This window comes from Carlito syrichta, unplaced genomic scaffold (genome assembly GCF_000164805.1).
Source record: "Carlito syrichta isolate Samal-C Ts95f unplaced genomic scaffold, Tarsius_syrichta-2.0.1 Scaffold180901, whole genome shotgun sequence".
Classification (NCBI taxonomy): Eukaryota; Metazoa; Chordata; class Mammalia; order Primates; family Tarsiidae; genus Carlito; species Carlito syrichta.
The window spans coordinates 317015-331154 of record NW_007124997.1 but is presented as its reverse complement, the minus strand read 5'-3'; the positions used below and the strand labels follow the sequence as shown (position 1 = coordinate 331154).

Below are 14140 nucleotides of genomic sequence, written 5' to 3'. Positions count from 1 at the left end.
CCAGTCACTCAAGGAATCCCCCAAGTCTGCACTGCTGCGGGGGAGGGATTCCACCCATGGCAGAGTTAGAAAAGAATCCCGATGTGTGAGAGTATGAGACTTGGATACAAATTGGGGGAAGTTTTCTCCCATGGGAAAATGACAGGCTCTTAAAAATAAACAACTGGAAAAAGATGATAAACTAGAATAGTGAGGGTGGAGGGCATCCCTGAGACTCTCCCATTTGGAGGGGATTCTGGGGCAGTCAGGCAGGGCAGACCCAACCCCCACTTAGTGAGGAGAAAGGACGCACAGTGTGAGCTCTGGGCAAGTCGGGTCAGTCAGTTTCTGCTGCTTGGATCTTGGCCCCCTTGGAGGTGAGCTTCACAGTGAGGAACGTCAACCCTTTGAGGTATAAGCCTCCTCATGAAATATTCTCTAAGGAGATTTAGCCACCAGGGTGCTGCAGCAATGCCTGAAGCCAGCTCTCATCGGGCCAGGTGCCTAGTTCCTGCCCAGGCATGACCAATTTCTTGGGTCTTCAGGGTATCTGGGCATTCTGTGATGCTTCCTCAGGTGATCAGGCACTCTGGGCCAGCACTAACAACAGGGTGTGACAGCGACTGTAATGACCGCCTCCTCTTAGAAATTGCGATGATAAAACCATGGTGATTCTGAGAATATGTCTGGGGTCAGAATGCGCCTTTACCCTGGGTGGAATGTGAAGATGGCATCAAAAATTGGGCAAATTTCTCTAATTAAGGAGAAGCCTGGGCTCTCCCCCTGCCCCAGTTCAACAGGCAAGTTGGTCTTTTGTCCCGAGAACTCCATTCACAGACACACAGATGTGTTGGGACTGGGGCGAGGAGGGCCATAGAAATAGAAATAGGGATACTGAGATTGATTATTTTGCCTGCATTTTCTCCTGGACCCAGGACTGCTACCTTCCTGCGCTCGTCTACCTGTATTGATAATGAAGGTCTTTCTGTTGCTAAGTGTTCCCCAGCTTACTGCAGACCTCAGGCAAAGCTTCCTCTTTGCAATGGAAAGTTGGACCAGAAAACACAGTCCAAATTCCTCGGGTATGAAGGAGATGAGACATATATTCTCCTTTGCTTTTGGGGTACTCTGTAAGACACACTTCTGCTTCAAGCACCTCAAATAATTTATTCTGGCTCTGTGACCCAGGTCAGAGTGCCTGGGAGTTGGCTGCTGGATGCTGGCCTGGCATTCTAGCTTGTATTCATCAGCTTTCCCTCTGGCTGCTGAGACTCTTATTGGGTCAGCAGCTCTGCGGGTGGGGAGAGCCCGACTTGATGGCTGCTGGCAACGGAGCCATCTCTATTTGGTGTGGGGATGTGCTCGATGTGTGGTTCTGACTAGTTCTGCAGCTGGACAGGCAGAAAAGGATGCTAGGAGCGAATTCAGCTCACTATTTATACCATTGCTTTTTGGTGGCAATATTAACCGTCCACGTTTCTATCCCTGGCCTGCCACTGGATGGCGCCATGAGCCAGGGTGAAGCAATGAAGCGGCCTCTTGGGAGAGGCGGAGGACTTGGGGACAGGGGGACTCACAGGCCAAGTAAAACATTGAGTTTAGGCTTCCTTGGAAAGCTAACAGAGAGGACATGTGGGGTTGGGTGTATACACTATTCGTTGTTCAGTGATCAGGGTAAAGTGGGCACTCAGTCTCAGTAAACAGCTCTTGAAGGAAGTCCATTCAATGGCTCACATTAATTGGGACAATATCGCCGGGCTCGATGGCTCAGCCTGTAATCCCGTGCTTTGGGAGGCTGAGGTGAGTGGATTGTCTGAGCCCGCGGGTTCGAGACCCACCTGGGCAACTTGGCGAGACCTCATCTCTATGATATATTAAAAAATTAGCCAGGCGTGGTAACGCGCGCCTGTAGTTCCGGCTACTTGGAAGGTCTAGGTGACAGAGTGAGACTCCAACTCAAAAAAAAAAAAAAATTGGGACAATATCATTAAGGTCTGGACTGCTGGGCGCGGTGGCTCACGCCTATAATTCCAGCACTTTGGGAGGTCGAGGTGAGAGAATTGCCTGAGCCCACGAGTTCGAGACCAGCCTGGGCAACACGGTGAGACCTCATCTCTACAATAAATAAAAAAATTAGTCGGGAGTGGTGGTGTGTGTCTGTAGTTTCAGCTGCTTGGAAGGCTGAGGCAGAAGGATTAATTGAGCCCAGCAGGCCGAGGCTGCAGTGGTCGTTAGCATGCCACTGCTCTCCAGCCCGGGTGACAGAGTAGGACTCGAACTCAAAAATAAATAAATAAATAAATAAATAAATAAATAAATAAATAAAGTCTGGACCAAGAAAATGGAGTTTTCAATGTAGCACATGTGACTGGCAAATCATTGTCCTGGCCTCATGAAGCAAAATGTTATTTTGGTCCATATGTTTGACAGTAGATATGGTTATTCTCCATGTAATCAAACATTTTTTTAATAAGAAGGGTAGTAGCAAAGTTTGAGAAACTGTCTTCCAAGCTGTCAAATTAGTATACAGGCTCTGAGATCAAAGGGCCACCACTCATGTCTGATGTGGTCCTAGGGTTGTGTCCTGTTCACCTGACCGGGGTGGGAGACCCCCCTGACAGAGGCTCACTGTGCACACAGGTGAAAGGATATAAAGAAAACCAGGCTTTTATGTCAACAACTATTAGCACATGCTGAGAAGAGAATCCCAAATCAAACATTCTGGGTTAAAACTAAATTCAGGACACTGCCAAGAAAGAAAGTAGTTTTATATATCTGGATTTTTTTTTAATTTGAAATCTGAATGTAAGAGAAATCATTGAGATAGAATTTGTCACAAGAACAAATCACATGGACCAGCTTTCAGAAGAAGCAAAATGTGTTGCCAAGAAAACCATAGAATGGTCAAAGAAGCTCTCAGAAATCCTGAATGGTTGCAAGTAACGGTACATACAGCACATGACTGCTGTGCGCTGACTTGATGGCTTAAGAGGCACATAAAAAAATAATAATAAGAACCTATAAAAGGCAAATAATGAAACAGGTTAACAAAAAAATCCACCTGAAGTTTGTTAAGAACTTAGAAATCAGAAAGTTTTCTGTTTAACAAAGTAAAGGTGACTTAAAAAAAAAACACCTTTAAGAAAGTTGGAGTTTTCTCTAGGATTTGAACACATTCTGAAAAGTCATAACTATTTGAAAACCTACAGTACACATGTGGTGTTCTTGCAGGTTGTGACCTGGAAAGGTGGAGCTGTCAACAATTCTAAGGTCCACTAGAAACAAACAAAAAACCCACTTTGACATCTCTGAAATCTGGGTGTATCTTCTGTTTTTTCATTTTTTTGAGTCAGAGTCTCACTCTGTTGCCCAGGCCAGAGTGCAATAGCATGCTCACGGCCACTGCAGCATCGGTGGGCTGGGCTCAGGTGATCCTTCTGTCTCAGCCTTCCAAGTAGCTGGAAATACAGGCATGTGCCACCATGCCCAGCTAATTTTTTTGATTTATTGTAGAGACGAGGGTTCACCAAGTTGCCTAGGCTAGTCTTGAATCCCTGGACTCAGCCAATCCTCTTGCCTCGGCCTCCCAAAGTGCTGGGATTTCAGGCATGAGCCACCGTGCCCGATCTTGGGCATATCTTATAGTGGGTGGCAGGCCCTATTTTCATAGGGGACAATCCCAATCCATGAAATAAATAGTCATTGCAATTGATGACTTACAGTGAATCAGCAACAAGGGTTTAAGGCTGTGCACACCATGCCTTAAGGGGACCTTCATTGTAAGAACTGACAGGGACTTTGGCTGGAGGGCCAGGGCTGTGAGGTCTGAAATCCAGCCCATTCTGTTTGCCAACTAAGTGCCTGCTGCCTGGGTTCAACTGAAGGGGATGCTTTTTCTTTATTTTTATTTGATTATTATCATTACTAATTTTTAAATTTTAAAGTTGTGAGGTATAAGTGAGAATTTACTATATAAGAAAGCCTGGTGCAGGTCAAGCCTGGGCTTCCAGCTAGCCCTCTCTTCCCCAGGTACCTACTGTGTTGCCATGTTTCCGCCAACCCTGCTTTTTCTAATTTTTGCAAAAGTGTCTTAGGGCCTCGAAGTTCCCCTGAGCCCATCCCTCTGTGATTCAGTCCTGTTGCTCTGAGGACACGTTTGTAATCTTTCTACTCCAGCACGCAAGGGATCATCGACATCTCCCGTGACTTTATTCCTCACTCCTTGCCTTTGCCACACTGAAACCCAGGCCTCTTTGTGCAACATACCCACTCGCAACTTGAAATCGTTGAAGGAGTGCTTGTTGATGGCATCCAGCTTGGCCACCAGGGCGAAGGCAAACTCCACCATGGTGCCGATGTGCATGTACTGCCGCTCAGGCTCCTGAGAGAAAAACAGACACATGCAGACCAGGTGAGAGCTTAGCAAGATGGACACTGTTCCCTTCAGTCCCAAACCTGAGCTCCAGGCAGAAAGGAATGCTGACACATCATAATGCTGCAAGGTCCTGCAGACATTTTGCAAGATTAAATCTCATCTCGAGGAAGTACTGGGTCCAAATCCACTGTGGCCACAGGGAGACGTAAAACCAGAAGAGTCTTTCAGGTATGAGTCTTTCAGACCAAAAGCACCATGCAGGCTGACTGACCAGGGGAAGCCCATGTTACTTTTGTCCAGAAATCACGAAGGGAAGCCAGCTTTGAGGATTGCAGGGGATGTCTCTCCCTTTGTCCTTCCATGCCCGCTCTTCACACTTCCCTGCTGGGCTTTGGCTCTGGGGACTGACCTCTAAGGCTTCTCCTTCCTTGCCATTGAACTGCCATTGGGATTACCCAGTGGTGGATACCTGGAGATGAGAGGGCAGGAGGAGGCAGGGAGACTCATTTTTCCTCTCCCGTGCTCACTGCATGCTGTCCACCATGGTTGTCTTCTCCATGAGGACGGGGACCAGAGCTTCGGGTGGCAGTTGCTCTCCCCGGCAAATCATTGTCCTGTCCCTGTGATGCAGTGGCTTGCAGAAGTGGGGAGAGGGGTGGGGTGAGGGGCATTTATGTTTTGAAGGGGGAGGGCTCTGAGGGGGGAGGGCTCCAAGGGCTGAGGTGTGCCCTTCACATTCCTATGTGGAAATCCTAACCCCAGTACTTCAGAACATGACTATATTTGGAGATGAAGTCTTTAAAGAGGTGACTAAAATAAAGTCAGGTGGGGGATCCTAACTCAATATGACACTGTCCTTATAAGAAAAGGAGATTAGGACACAAACACGCACAGAGAAAAGGCCAGGTGAAGACAGAGAGAGAGGTCTCTGGAGAAATCAACCCTGCTGACACCTTGATCTTGGACTTCCTACCTCCAGAACACGAAGACAGTACATTTCTGTTGTTTAAGCACCCAGTCTGTTGTACTTTGTTATGGCAGCCCTTGCAAATGATATATTAGCTGAAATGCAGTCCCAGGCCCACCATGCCTTAGTGGGTTGCAGATTGGGCTACAGTCTATGTCAGCACTGAAATCAACCCTGCATTTCTTTTGAAACCTGTCTCCCTGACTGGTTTGTGAGCTCCACGAGGTAGAGACTAAGCTCTCTCAATCTGTATCTCCAAGCAGAATAAAGTCCCGACCCAGGAGAAGCACTTCATAAATATTTATTGAACCGCTACACTTAGGTTGGCAGTGAGGTAGCCAAGGAGGAATGGCCAGGAGGAACTCAGGGCATCGTCAAGCTTTGGTGGAAGGTTGAAGCTGACAGCTGTTCATTTGGGGTTCACGCCCCCAGGAAGGCTTATTAATGCAGGCGGGGTCTCCAAGAGAAGAAAAAGAGAAGAGTATTAGAGGTTTGAGCTGGGGATATGTCCTTGGCTGGAACACGGGGCGGGAAAAGGCAAGTCAGCAAGGGATACGAGAAACTGACGAGGAGAGAGAAAGCATGGGGCTGCCGAAGGTCTTAAGCAGTGGTTTCTGGGACAAGACATCAACTCCACTGGGTCCCAGAGAGAGCTCAATCAGAGGTGGAGAAAGGTCTTCGGGACAAAAAGGAGGTACCTGGCGACCTTGCGGAAGCATTCTTCATGGAAGGTAAAGATAAAAACCAACTTTCAGGAGTTGTGTAGAGATGGGTGAGAAGACTAATGGAGACAGTGGACGTAAACTACCTATCCGAGATGAACGTGAGATGGAGAAAGCAGCTACAGGTAAAAGCTAAAGGGAGGAGGAAAGGGGAAAAGGGGGTTATTCAACTAATCCACACAGTGGAGCATGGAGAGGGATTGGACTAAGGCAGGGTTTCTTAGTCTTGGTATCACAGACACTTGACCTGGATTCTCCCTAGTTCTGGGGACTGTCCTGGGGAGGGCATTAAGCACCATCCCTGGCCTCTGCCTACGATATCTCAGTGGCATTCCTCCACTCTTGTGATCAGTCAACAATGTCTCCAGCCAGTGACACGTCCTCTGGGGGGCAAAAGTGCTCCCGGTTGAGTCGCTGCATTAAATAATATAAATACAAATGGGGAAGAATAATGACGCTTCTGATCAAGAGAGGGAAATGGGTCTTCCTTTCCTCAGATGAATGATATCATTCCAGAAAAAGAGGAAGAAAATAGCACTATGGCTATGCATCCTCAACTTAAAATCATGGGAGAAAAAAAACAATTAAAAACTTGGAACTCTGAAGGAGACTGTCAGCTACCTTTGGTGGAAATGCAAGGTGTCATTTCTGAATAACGATTGGAGTTTTTTCTTTTTTTTTGGTCACAGCTCACTAATATTTTTTGTCTCATGACTTATAGGGAAAACATGATTTGAAGGCTTGTGCAGTCGGTTGGAAAACATCTTACTCTTTAACAGGAAGGGTAAGCTGTTAAATCAACAAGCAGAATCTCGTGCAGTGAAAATGAAAACTGTCCTGGTAAGGAGGATGCATTTGCCATGGGAGAAATGGTTTGCTTTTTACCAAAGCAAGGAGTAGCAAACAAGCTCTGCTCCCTGATAAATTATTGCCCAATCTGTTTTCATGCAGTAGGTTTAACCCAGAGGTTTTAAGTGACCTCAGTAATAAAAGAAGAGATTGAGTTCTGGGAATGGGGTTTAAATCCAACGTCAATAACTCATTTGGGCTTAGTAAAACCTAGAAAAAATTATGTTCAGTCTCTGGAAGAACTCAATTCATTTTAAAAAGTCTTTATAACTGAGCTCTTGATAAATATTTGATGGCAGTAAGAAGCAGCTATTTCTCCCATGATTCAAATAATATCTGGTAGGTGTCCCCAGATATTTAATGACGTCTAGCTACACAGCAAGACACTACTCTTTTGGCAACTTGAAACGCATTTTATAAGCTGGCTGTTTTGGAAGTTACACCAGCAAGGAAAACTGCTTAAAGTAGATGCATGTTCATTAAGATTATTTTATAACCCAAGTGACTGGTAATAAGATAATCTTTTAAGCTAAAATTGCATGACCCTCCTCTTCTGTTCTCTTCCTCCTCCTTCCATCCATGAATACTCACTGAGCATCTTCATATGTTGGGCATTGTGTTCTCTGCTGGAAAACTTCTGATGTTCAAATTCTCCCTTGTCTGAATTTTTTTTTTTTTTTTGAGTCTGGGTCTCATCCTGTCACCCAGGCTGGAGTGCAATGGCATAATCATGGCTTACTGCAGCCTCGACCTCCTGGGTTCAGGCGATCCTTCCACCTTAGCCTTCCAAGTAGCTGAGACTATAGGCACGCACTGCCCTGCCCAGCTAATTTTTTTGTTTTGTTTTGTAGAGATGAGGTCTTGCTATGTTGCCCAGGCTGGTCTTGAACTCCTGGAAATCAAGCAATCACCCACCTCGGCCTCCCACAGTGCTAGGATTATGGGTGTGATTCACTGCACCCGGCCCTTGTCTGATTTTGAAGGGAACTCAAGATTGTTATCTGAGGAGCACTTTGTTCCACTACCTGGGCCTCCCCAGAGATCTGATCACACTTCTCAGTTCTCTGAAGAGGCACTCCGCCATCTCCCAGCTGAGGGTGAAATCTGCACGCTGTGATAACCAGCCTGCCTGGAAGAGGGTACACAATGAATATTGCCAGAGTCAGGCAAAACTGGGTTCAGCGCCAATTTTTGCAGTTCTGCATTCATTAGCCGTGTGGCCTTGGCAGAGTCACTTTACTTCTCCGGGTTTCAACGTCTTCACCTGTGAAACGGGACAGTAACTCCTTACCATATTGGGTTGAGGTTAAGATTAGATAAGTGAATAAAAGCAATACATTCAGTCTGCATCCTTGGGGCTTGGGGTTTATTTCGTTTCCCTCATGATAGTGTAGAGTAGCATATCACTCTGCTTTACATGAAAAGCATCTAGGAGGAAGATGTCAGTGGGGAATTGCTTTATGGCTCAGTTCAGTTCTTTCTCATCTCTCCACACACATGGAACATCCTACACTGATGAGTAGCTTTAACACTGACCTAAGTGCTTGACCTTTTAAGTGTCTCTGATCTTCCCAGTATGTACAGTGAAAAGGAATGGTTTATTTTCTTCCAGTTTTCAGTTTCCTGTTAACAGCATGGAAATAGAAGGAAATTGCTCTCTACTTATGACACATCACTACAGCTTTGGTGTTCATACAAAAAAAATACAGCCGTGGGATCTTGCTGTTCATTTTAGCAGAGACCTAAGTGATTCTCTGTTCTCATCAGTGAGTAGATCTGGGATTATTATCGTCAAAGAACCCTTAGCTACTACAAGCTGGCTGCAGAAGATGTCAGCATGATGCCTGCTTCCTCTCTGAACCACAGGGCGGGCGCCTCTGCTACTCTCAGGCTCTCTCTGTTCTATTTCACTGGAATTCCTGCTCCTTCCCAGATTGTAAAACTCCGAAGGCAGTCACTAGTGAGCTCCTGGAACTTGGTATAGCAGGTCAAGAGAATGTCTGCTAGATGCCTCATCAGCCAAATCTATTTCCTAACAGCTGAGCTGGGACCTTCCTGACTCGGAGTGATCCACTGGAGTCACGGGATGTGGACAGGAATTGTCTCCTGCTCACTGCTTGGGCAGCCGGCAAGTGTAGGAATCTCAGGGTTGGCTTGCATGGAGCCTGGGATCTGAGCTGGGGGATGGAGGAGGCAGAAGAGTGAAGAAATGCTGGTGTCAATCACAGTGATGTCTCCATCGAGCAAATTCAGCCTGAGTCAGGTGAAACAGGGTGTCATGCTATGAACTGGCTGGTCACTGGCCTAGACCACAAACCCAGGCCTGCTGCCAAATTTGTTTAGCTATAATAAATAAGCAAAATCATACATTTTACATAATGTTTAAATAAAATAATTTTAAAATTAGTAAGACATTAATCCAAAAGAAAGCAATAACACAGATGTTTTTAAAAAATAGAACAGGGGCTCACCCCTTGATAAAGGATACACCTCCCTGCTCCCTCTCTGTTCTGCTCTTTCCTCACCAATTTTCTGGCAACAAAAGTTATTTCCTTCCGAAGCACCACTGGCAATGGGCACCAATCTATTTGAAATTGTGAATGAAAGCTAGAGGCGGGGGCTTATTCAGCACTACTATGACTAAACCATGGGTTTGAATGAAAGCTTTCATCCCTGCACTTCCGTTGTAACTTAAGTTTCTCATCAAACTTGTTTGAAAAAGATGAAAGGTATTTACAAACATTGCTAAGATCAGAGTTAGCCCTAATCTTTAGTTAGGGCCTGAGGGAAGAATGCCTGAAAAGCCCCTGAGAAGTCAAGCAGAGTGAGGCAATAGGGAGTGGTATAGCCAGGGAAAGAAACAAGTAGGGGCCACAAGTATGGGGCTCAGAAGAGGGTGAGGTCCTGAGGGCAAAATGAAGGACCACTGAGGTGGGCAAGCTACCCGTGTCTAGCGATCACTGAATCTGTCCCAGACTCAGCAAGCAGGTTCACAAAATGACCCATTTGCAATTTGCTGTTTTATTTTTTGACAAATACCTCCTCTTCCTTCTTCCTTTTTTTCTTTTTGAGTTGGGGTCTCACTCTGTCACCCGGGCTGGAGTGCAGTGGCACAATCATGGCCTACCACAGCCTCGACTCCTGGCCCAGGTGATCCTCTATCTCAGCTCCCAAATAAGTAGTCGGGACTACAGGCTCCTGCCACCAAGCGTCGCTAGTTTTTTTTTATTTTATTTTTTTACTTTTTGTAGAGATGAGGTCTCACTATGTTGCCTGGGCTGGTCTCAAGCTCCTGAGCTTAAGTCATCCTCCCGCCTCTGTCTCCCAAAATGCTGGAGTTACAGGCATGAGCCCCTGCAACCCGCCCAAACGCCTGCTTCTTTTAAGAACAACAATCAGTTTTTACATGCAATGCAGCCATTTGGTCACGTTGTTGACTTAAAGCTTAAAATGAGAATGCCCTGTTTCATTTAAAAAATACAAAGGAAACAAAACAGAGCCGGGCACTGAAGCCCTGCCCTGGTTAGGTGCTGATAAGCGCCTATGCATTTATTTCCCCATGGCTCAGTATGTTGCCACTGCAAATAGCAACGGCAGAGGTAATTACAAATAAAACCTACGTTTCAAAAGGCTATTACACAGATAATTATGCTTCCTTTTGGACTTAGGAAATACACATTAATCCTTGCGCTATCCCATATATTTTGTAAATGGAATATCTTTTGCTGCCAAACCAAAGATTTGGTTAAAGAATAAATAGAAAGTAATTTGTTTATGGCTAGAGAAACAAAGTCTTAAGCTCATTCAGGTAGGTTACAAAAGGCAAAAGTGACAATTCTTATAAAAATAACTAATATCAGCATGAATATTTATCAAGCATGCTATTTTCTCCCAATCAAAGGTAATGAACTCTCCTTTCAGAATACCTTAATTGCACTTCAAAATATTTCTAGGATGACCTTGCCAAAAAGCTAATTAAATGCTCTAATCACACACAGCACCTATAGTGTTGAGCAGACATTCCCTCCACAGATATGATGACATCATATTGCATTTATGTCCAAAACCCTTATCTCTGTTTCATTGAAAGGGGCAACAGTGCCAATATGCAAAAAACCACAACTGTATCACTATTGCTATTACCATTTTCTTGCCTATGGGATCTGCGAAGTCCTTTAAGTATTTTTCATATCAAATGCAGTCTTCCCAACAGTCTCATGCGGTGGGCATGATCACCATTTTATGCGTAAGGAAACGGAAGTGCAAAACACTCGGCTAGCATAGTAAGTCATGGGCAGTCTCGCTTAGAAGTCAGGCTCTTTCAACTCTACCCTGAAAGCAGTCACGTAGTCACAGTGGTGACTGGGTTCAAAGTCAGTAAGGGGGTCAAGGATAACTCAGAAGGCAAGTCTCGCTGCTAGGATAGCTGAGGGCAGAGGGTTGGGGTTCCTCAGAAGGGAGTGATTTGCTAAAGCAGGGCTGGAAGCGAACAGGATACTGTAGATAAAAATGGGGGGGTGCAGGGATGAAGAGGCAGGGTGGGGGCTGGTGAAAGGGCATGTGAGAAGAGGAGGGAGGGAGAGGGCACCAGGGGCTGCTGTGTAGAGCTTTGGATAGACAGATGACACAAAGAGCCCGGGTCTGCAGCCCTAAATGGGGCAAGTTACTTGACTGTTCTGTGACTCAGTTTCTCCATGTTTAAAAAATAGCCTACCTCTTAGGTTTGTTGTTAAGGCTCAAGATGTATTCAATAAGTGCTCAACAATGTTAAGAAAATAAAAGTAGGGGTTTGCACCAGGAGTGTCAGGTTTGTAAAACAGAGTGAAGGAAGCAAAACACTGTCTGGGGAGGTGGGGTGGGCACACACCTGCACAATCACTCCTTGAGCAAACACATTTTGTACATAAAAGCCTCCTTCTGGGGACTTTGAGCAAACACATTTTGTACATAAAAGCCCCTTCTGGGGGCTTTGAGGGACACCACATAAGACTTGGCACCTGTTATAATCTGGATGGTGGCTAACACACATACAGACATTTCCAAGAAGGTTGAAAATGAGAGGTAGGAAATAGCGAGGAAAGGAAATAAGATCTGGACCGAGGAGGCCAGGTGAGGCTAAGCTCTTCAGGTCAGGGCAGAGTAAAGCCAGAGAGTCAGAGTCTTGGCTCTGCTGATGGGTTTTTTAGGGCAAGGCATTCTCAGTGTGCATCCAAATCACCTGGGGAAATTCGTGGGGATGGGGGCTCCCAGACCCACCCTCAGCCACAGCAGGTTTGGGGGTAACCCTGGAAGCCACTATAACAACCACCATAAGTGGAACTGTTGCAGGCAGCGGCTGCACCCCACTGAGAGGGGATGCAAACAAAAGTTGGCCTGCACAAAAGCACATGCATGTTTGAGGGCTGGTGCAGAGACTGTAGAGAGAGGCAGGACATGGGTTAGGGCAGGGGGTTGGGGCAGATGGTTAGAATCCTGTTTTGGGGAGTGGGAAGGAAAAGAAGGAAATGACAGCAGTGTAAGAAAGCAGAGTGTCTACAAGAAGCTGGAGATGATGTCCGTGCTTGGCCAAATGGTCAAGGCAGTGGATAATGATTTTTATGGGGATCACATGTGTAGAAGGGATGGATAATGTGTTAGGTGATATTCTGATGGAGAGGACATGGTGAGAAGGAAAACATTACAATGTCCCCCAGAGAGAAACCACAAAGGAAGAGCTCAAAAGCTAAGGGAGAATTTCTGGGTGAAGGTGATGGCCAGTCACAAATAGGACATGGAGAATGAATGCTCAGAGAAGGCAATCAAATTTAGTTTTGAAATTTAGAAATATTTTTTGATCATCAAGAGTGGAATTCTTGATGTTGGCATTGGTGAGGTAGAATTGTGAAGACTTAGGGAGAAAAATAGAAGGTGAAAATCAAGGCAGTGGATTCAGACTACTATTAGTCCATAAAATGTAACTGTGGAAAGAAACAGAAAAGTCCTGGAGAATTTTCCTGAAGATTCAGGAGACCAGGATCTGGTGGAAACAGAGTCAGAGTTAGGAAGAACAAACCAATAGGCTGGGCTGTTAATGGTGTGCCCATCTTAATCCACCCCTCCCAACAAGTTGAACATGGAATGGATCTTCACATGGTGGTTACTTGGAAGATCTTCTGTTTTGAGGCACTGCCAAGGGATCAGTAGCTGGCTGACAGAACTAAGATCTGGAGTGGATTGGGTGACATGCTACGAATAGCCCTCCCTAAGGGATGAGCTGGAGAAGACTCTGAATCAGAGCTGAATGAGAGTGAGACAGTGAGGCACTTATCTTGGGATTAAACTTTAGAAGCTGTCACAAATCTCAGCAATCATGAGAAATAATATCCTAATGTAATATTTTAAAAGATCCAAAGCAAAGCAGAAAAATTCAAGATGAACTAAAATAATGAAACTTTAAATAAAGATAGTGCTGTGGACTAAACTGTGTACACCTACCCAATTTATATGTTGAAGCGCTAACCCCTCATGTGATTATATTGGAGAAAGGACCTGTAAGGAGGTGATTAAGGTTAACTGAGGTCATAAAACCTGATCCAACAGAACTGGTGCTTTTATAAAACAGAAAGAGACACTATATTTCTTTCTCTCTCTCTCTCTCCTCCTCCAACCCCCCCACTTCTCCATCCCCTCCATGTGAAGACACCACAAGAAGGCTGCTGTATGTAGCCAAGAAGAGAGCCCTCACCAGTCACTCAAGCAGCCAACACCTTGATCTTGGACTTCCAGTCTCCAGAGCTGTGAAAAATAAATTATTACTTAAGCTACCTAGTCTGTGGTTTTCTGTAACAAGCCAAGCATCCTAAGACCGATAGGTCCTGACAGTGCCATGCTGAGCATCTTGGAGCCTGAGGCAAACAGAAAAATGTCTGTCTATATTTACATGTTTTCATATTATTTTTTTGTTGGTCAGTTTTCTTCTAGAACTTTAAAGGCATTGAGAATGTGTCTGTTTGTTTCCATGAAAGCAAAGGAAGTGAAATTATAGTTAATTATGTTTAAATAAGATATTTAAAATTAAAAGAATGTTGTACATTTTGCTATCTCTACTTTACATCTTAAAAACAATTTTCTAATACTTCAATGTTCTGGAAAAAATCCATTAAAAATGCATATAAGCCGAGCTCGGTGGCTCAGCCTGTAATCCCATGCCTTTGGGAGGCTGAGGTGAGTGGATTGCCTGAGCCCCTGGGTTCGAGACCCACCTGGGCA

At 45.2% G+C, this 14140-nt stretch overlaps 1 protein-coding gene across 1 annotated transcript in view; it reads right to left on the bottom strand.

Annotated features, from left to right (window-relative positions):
- The window catches only part of ADCY2 (adenylate cyclase 2), a 314510-nt gene that overhangs the window by 9282 nt on the left and 291088 nt on the right, over positions 1 to 14140 (bottom strand). The window contains exon 21 of the mRNA XM_008051507.1: positions 4246 to 4360. Coding sequence (XP_008049698.1) covers positions 4246 to 4360 — 115 coding nt within the window. The remainder of the gene's footprint in view (positions 1 to 4245; positions 4361 to 14140) is intronic.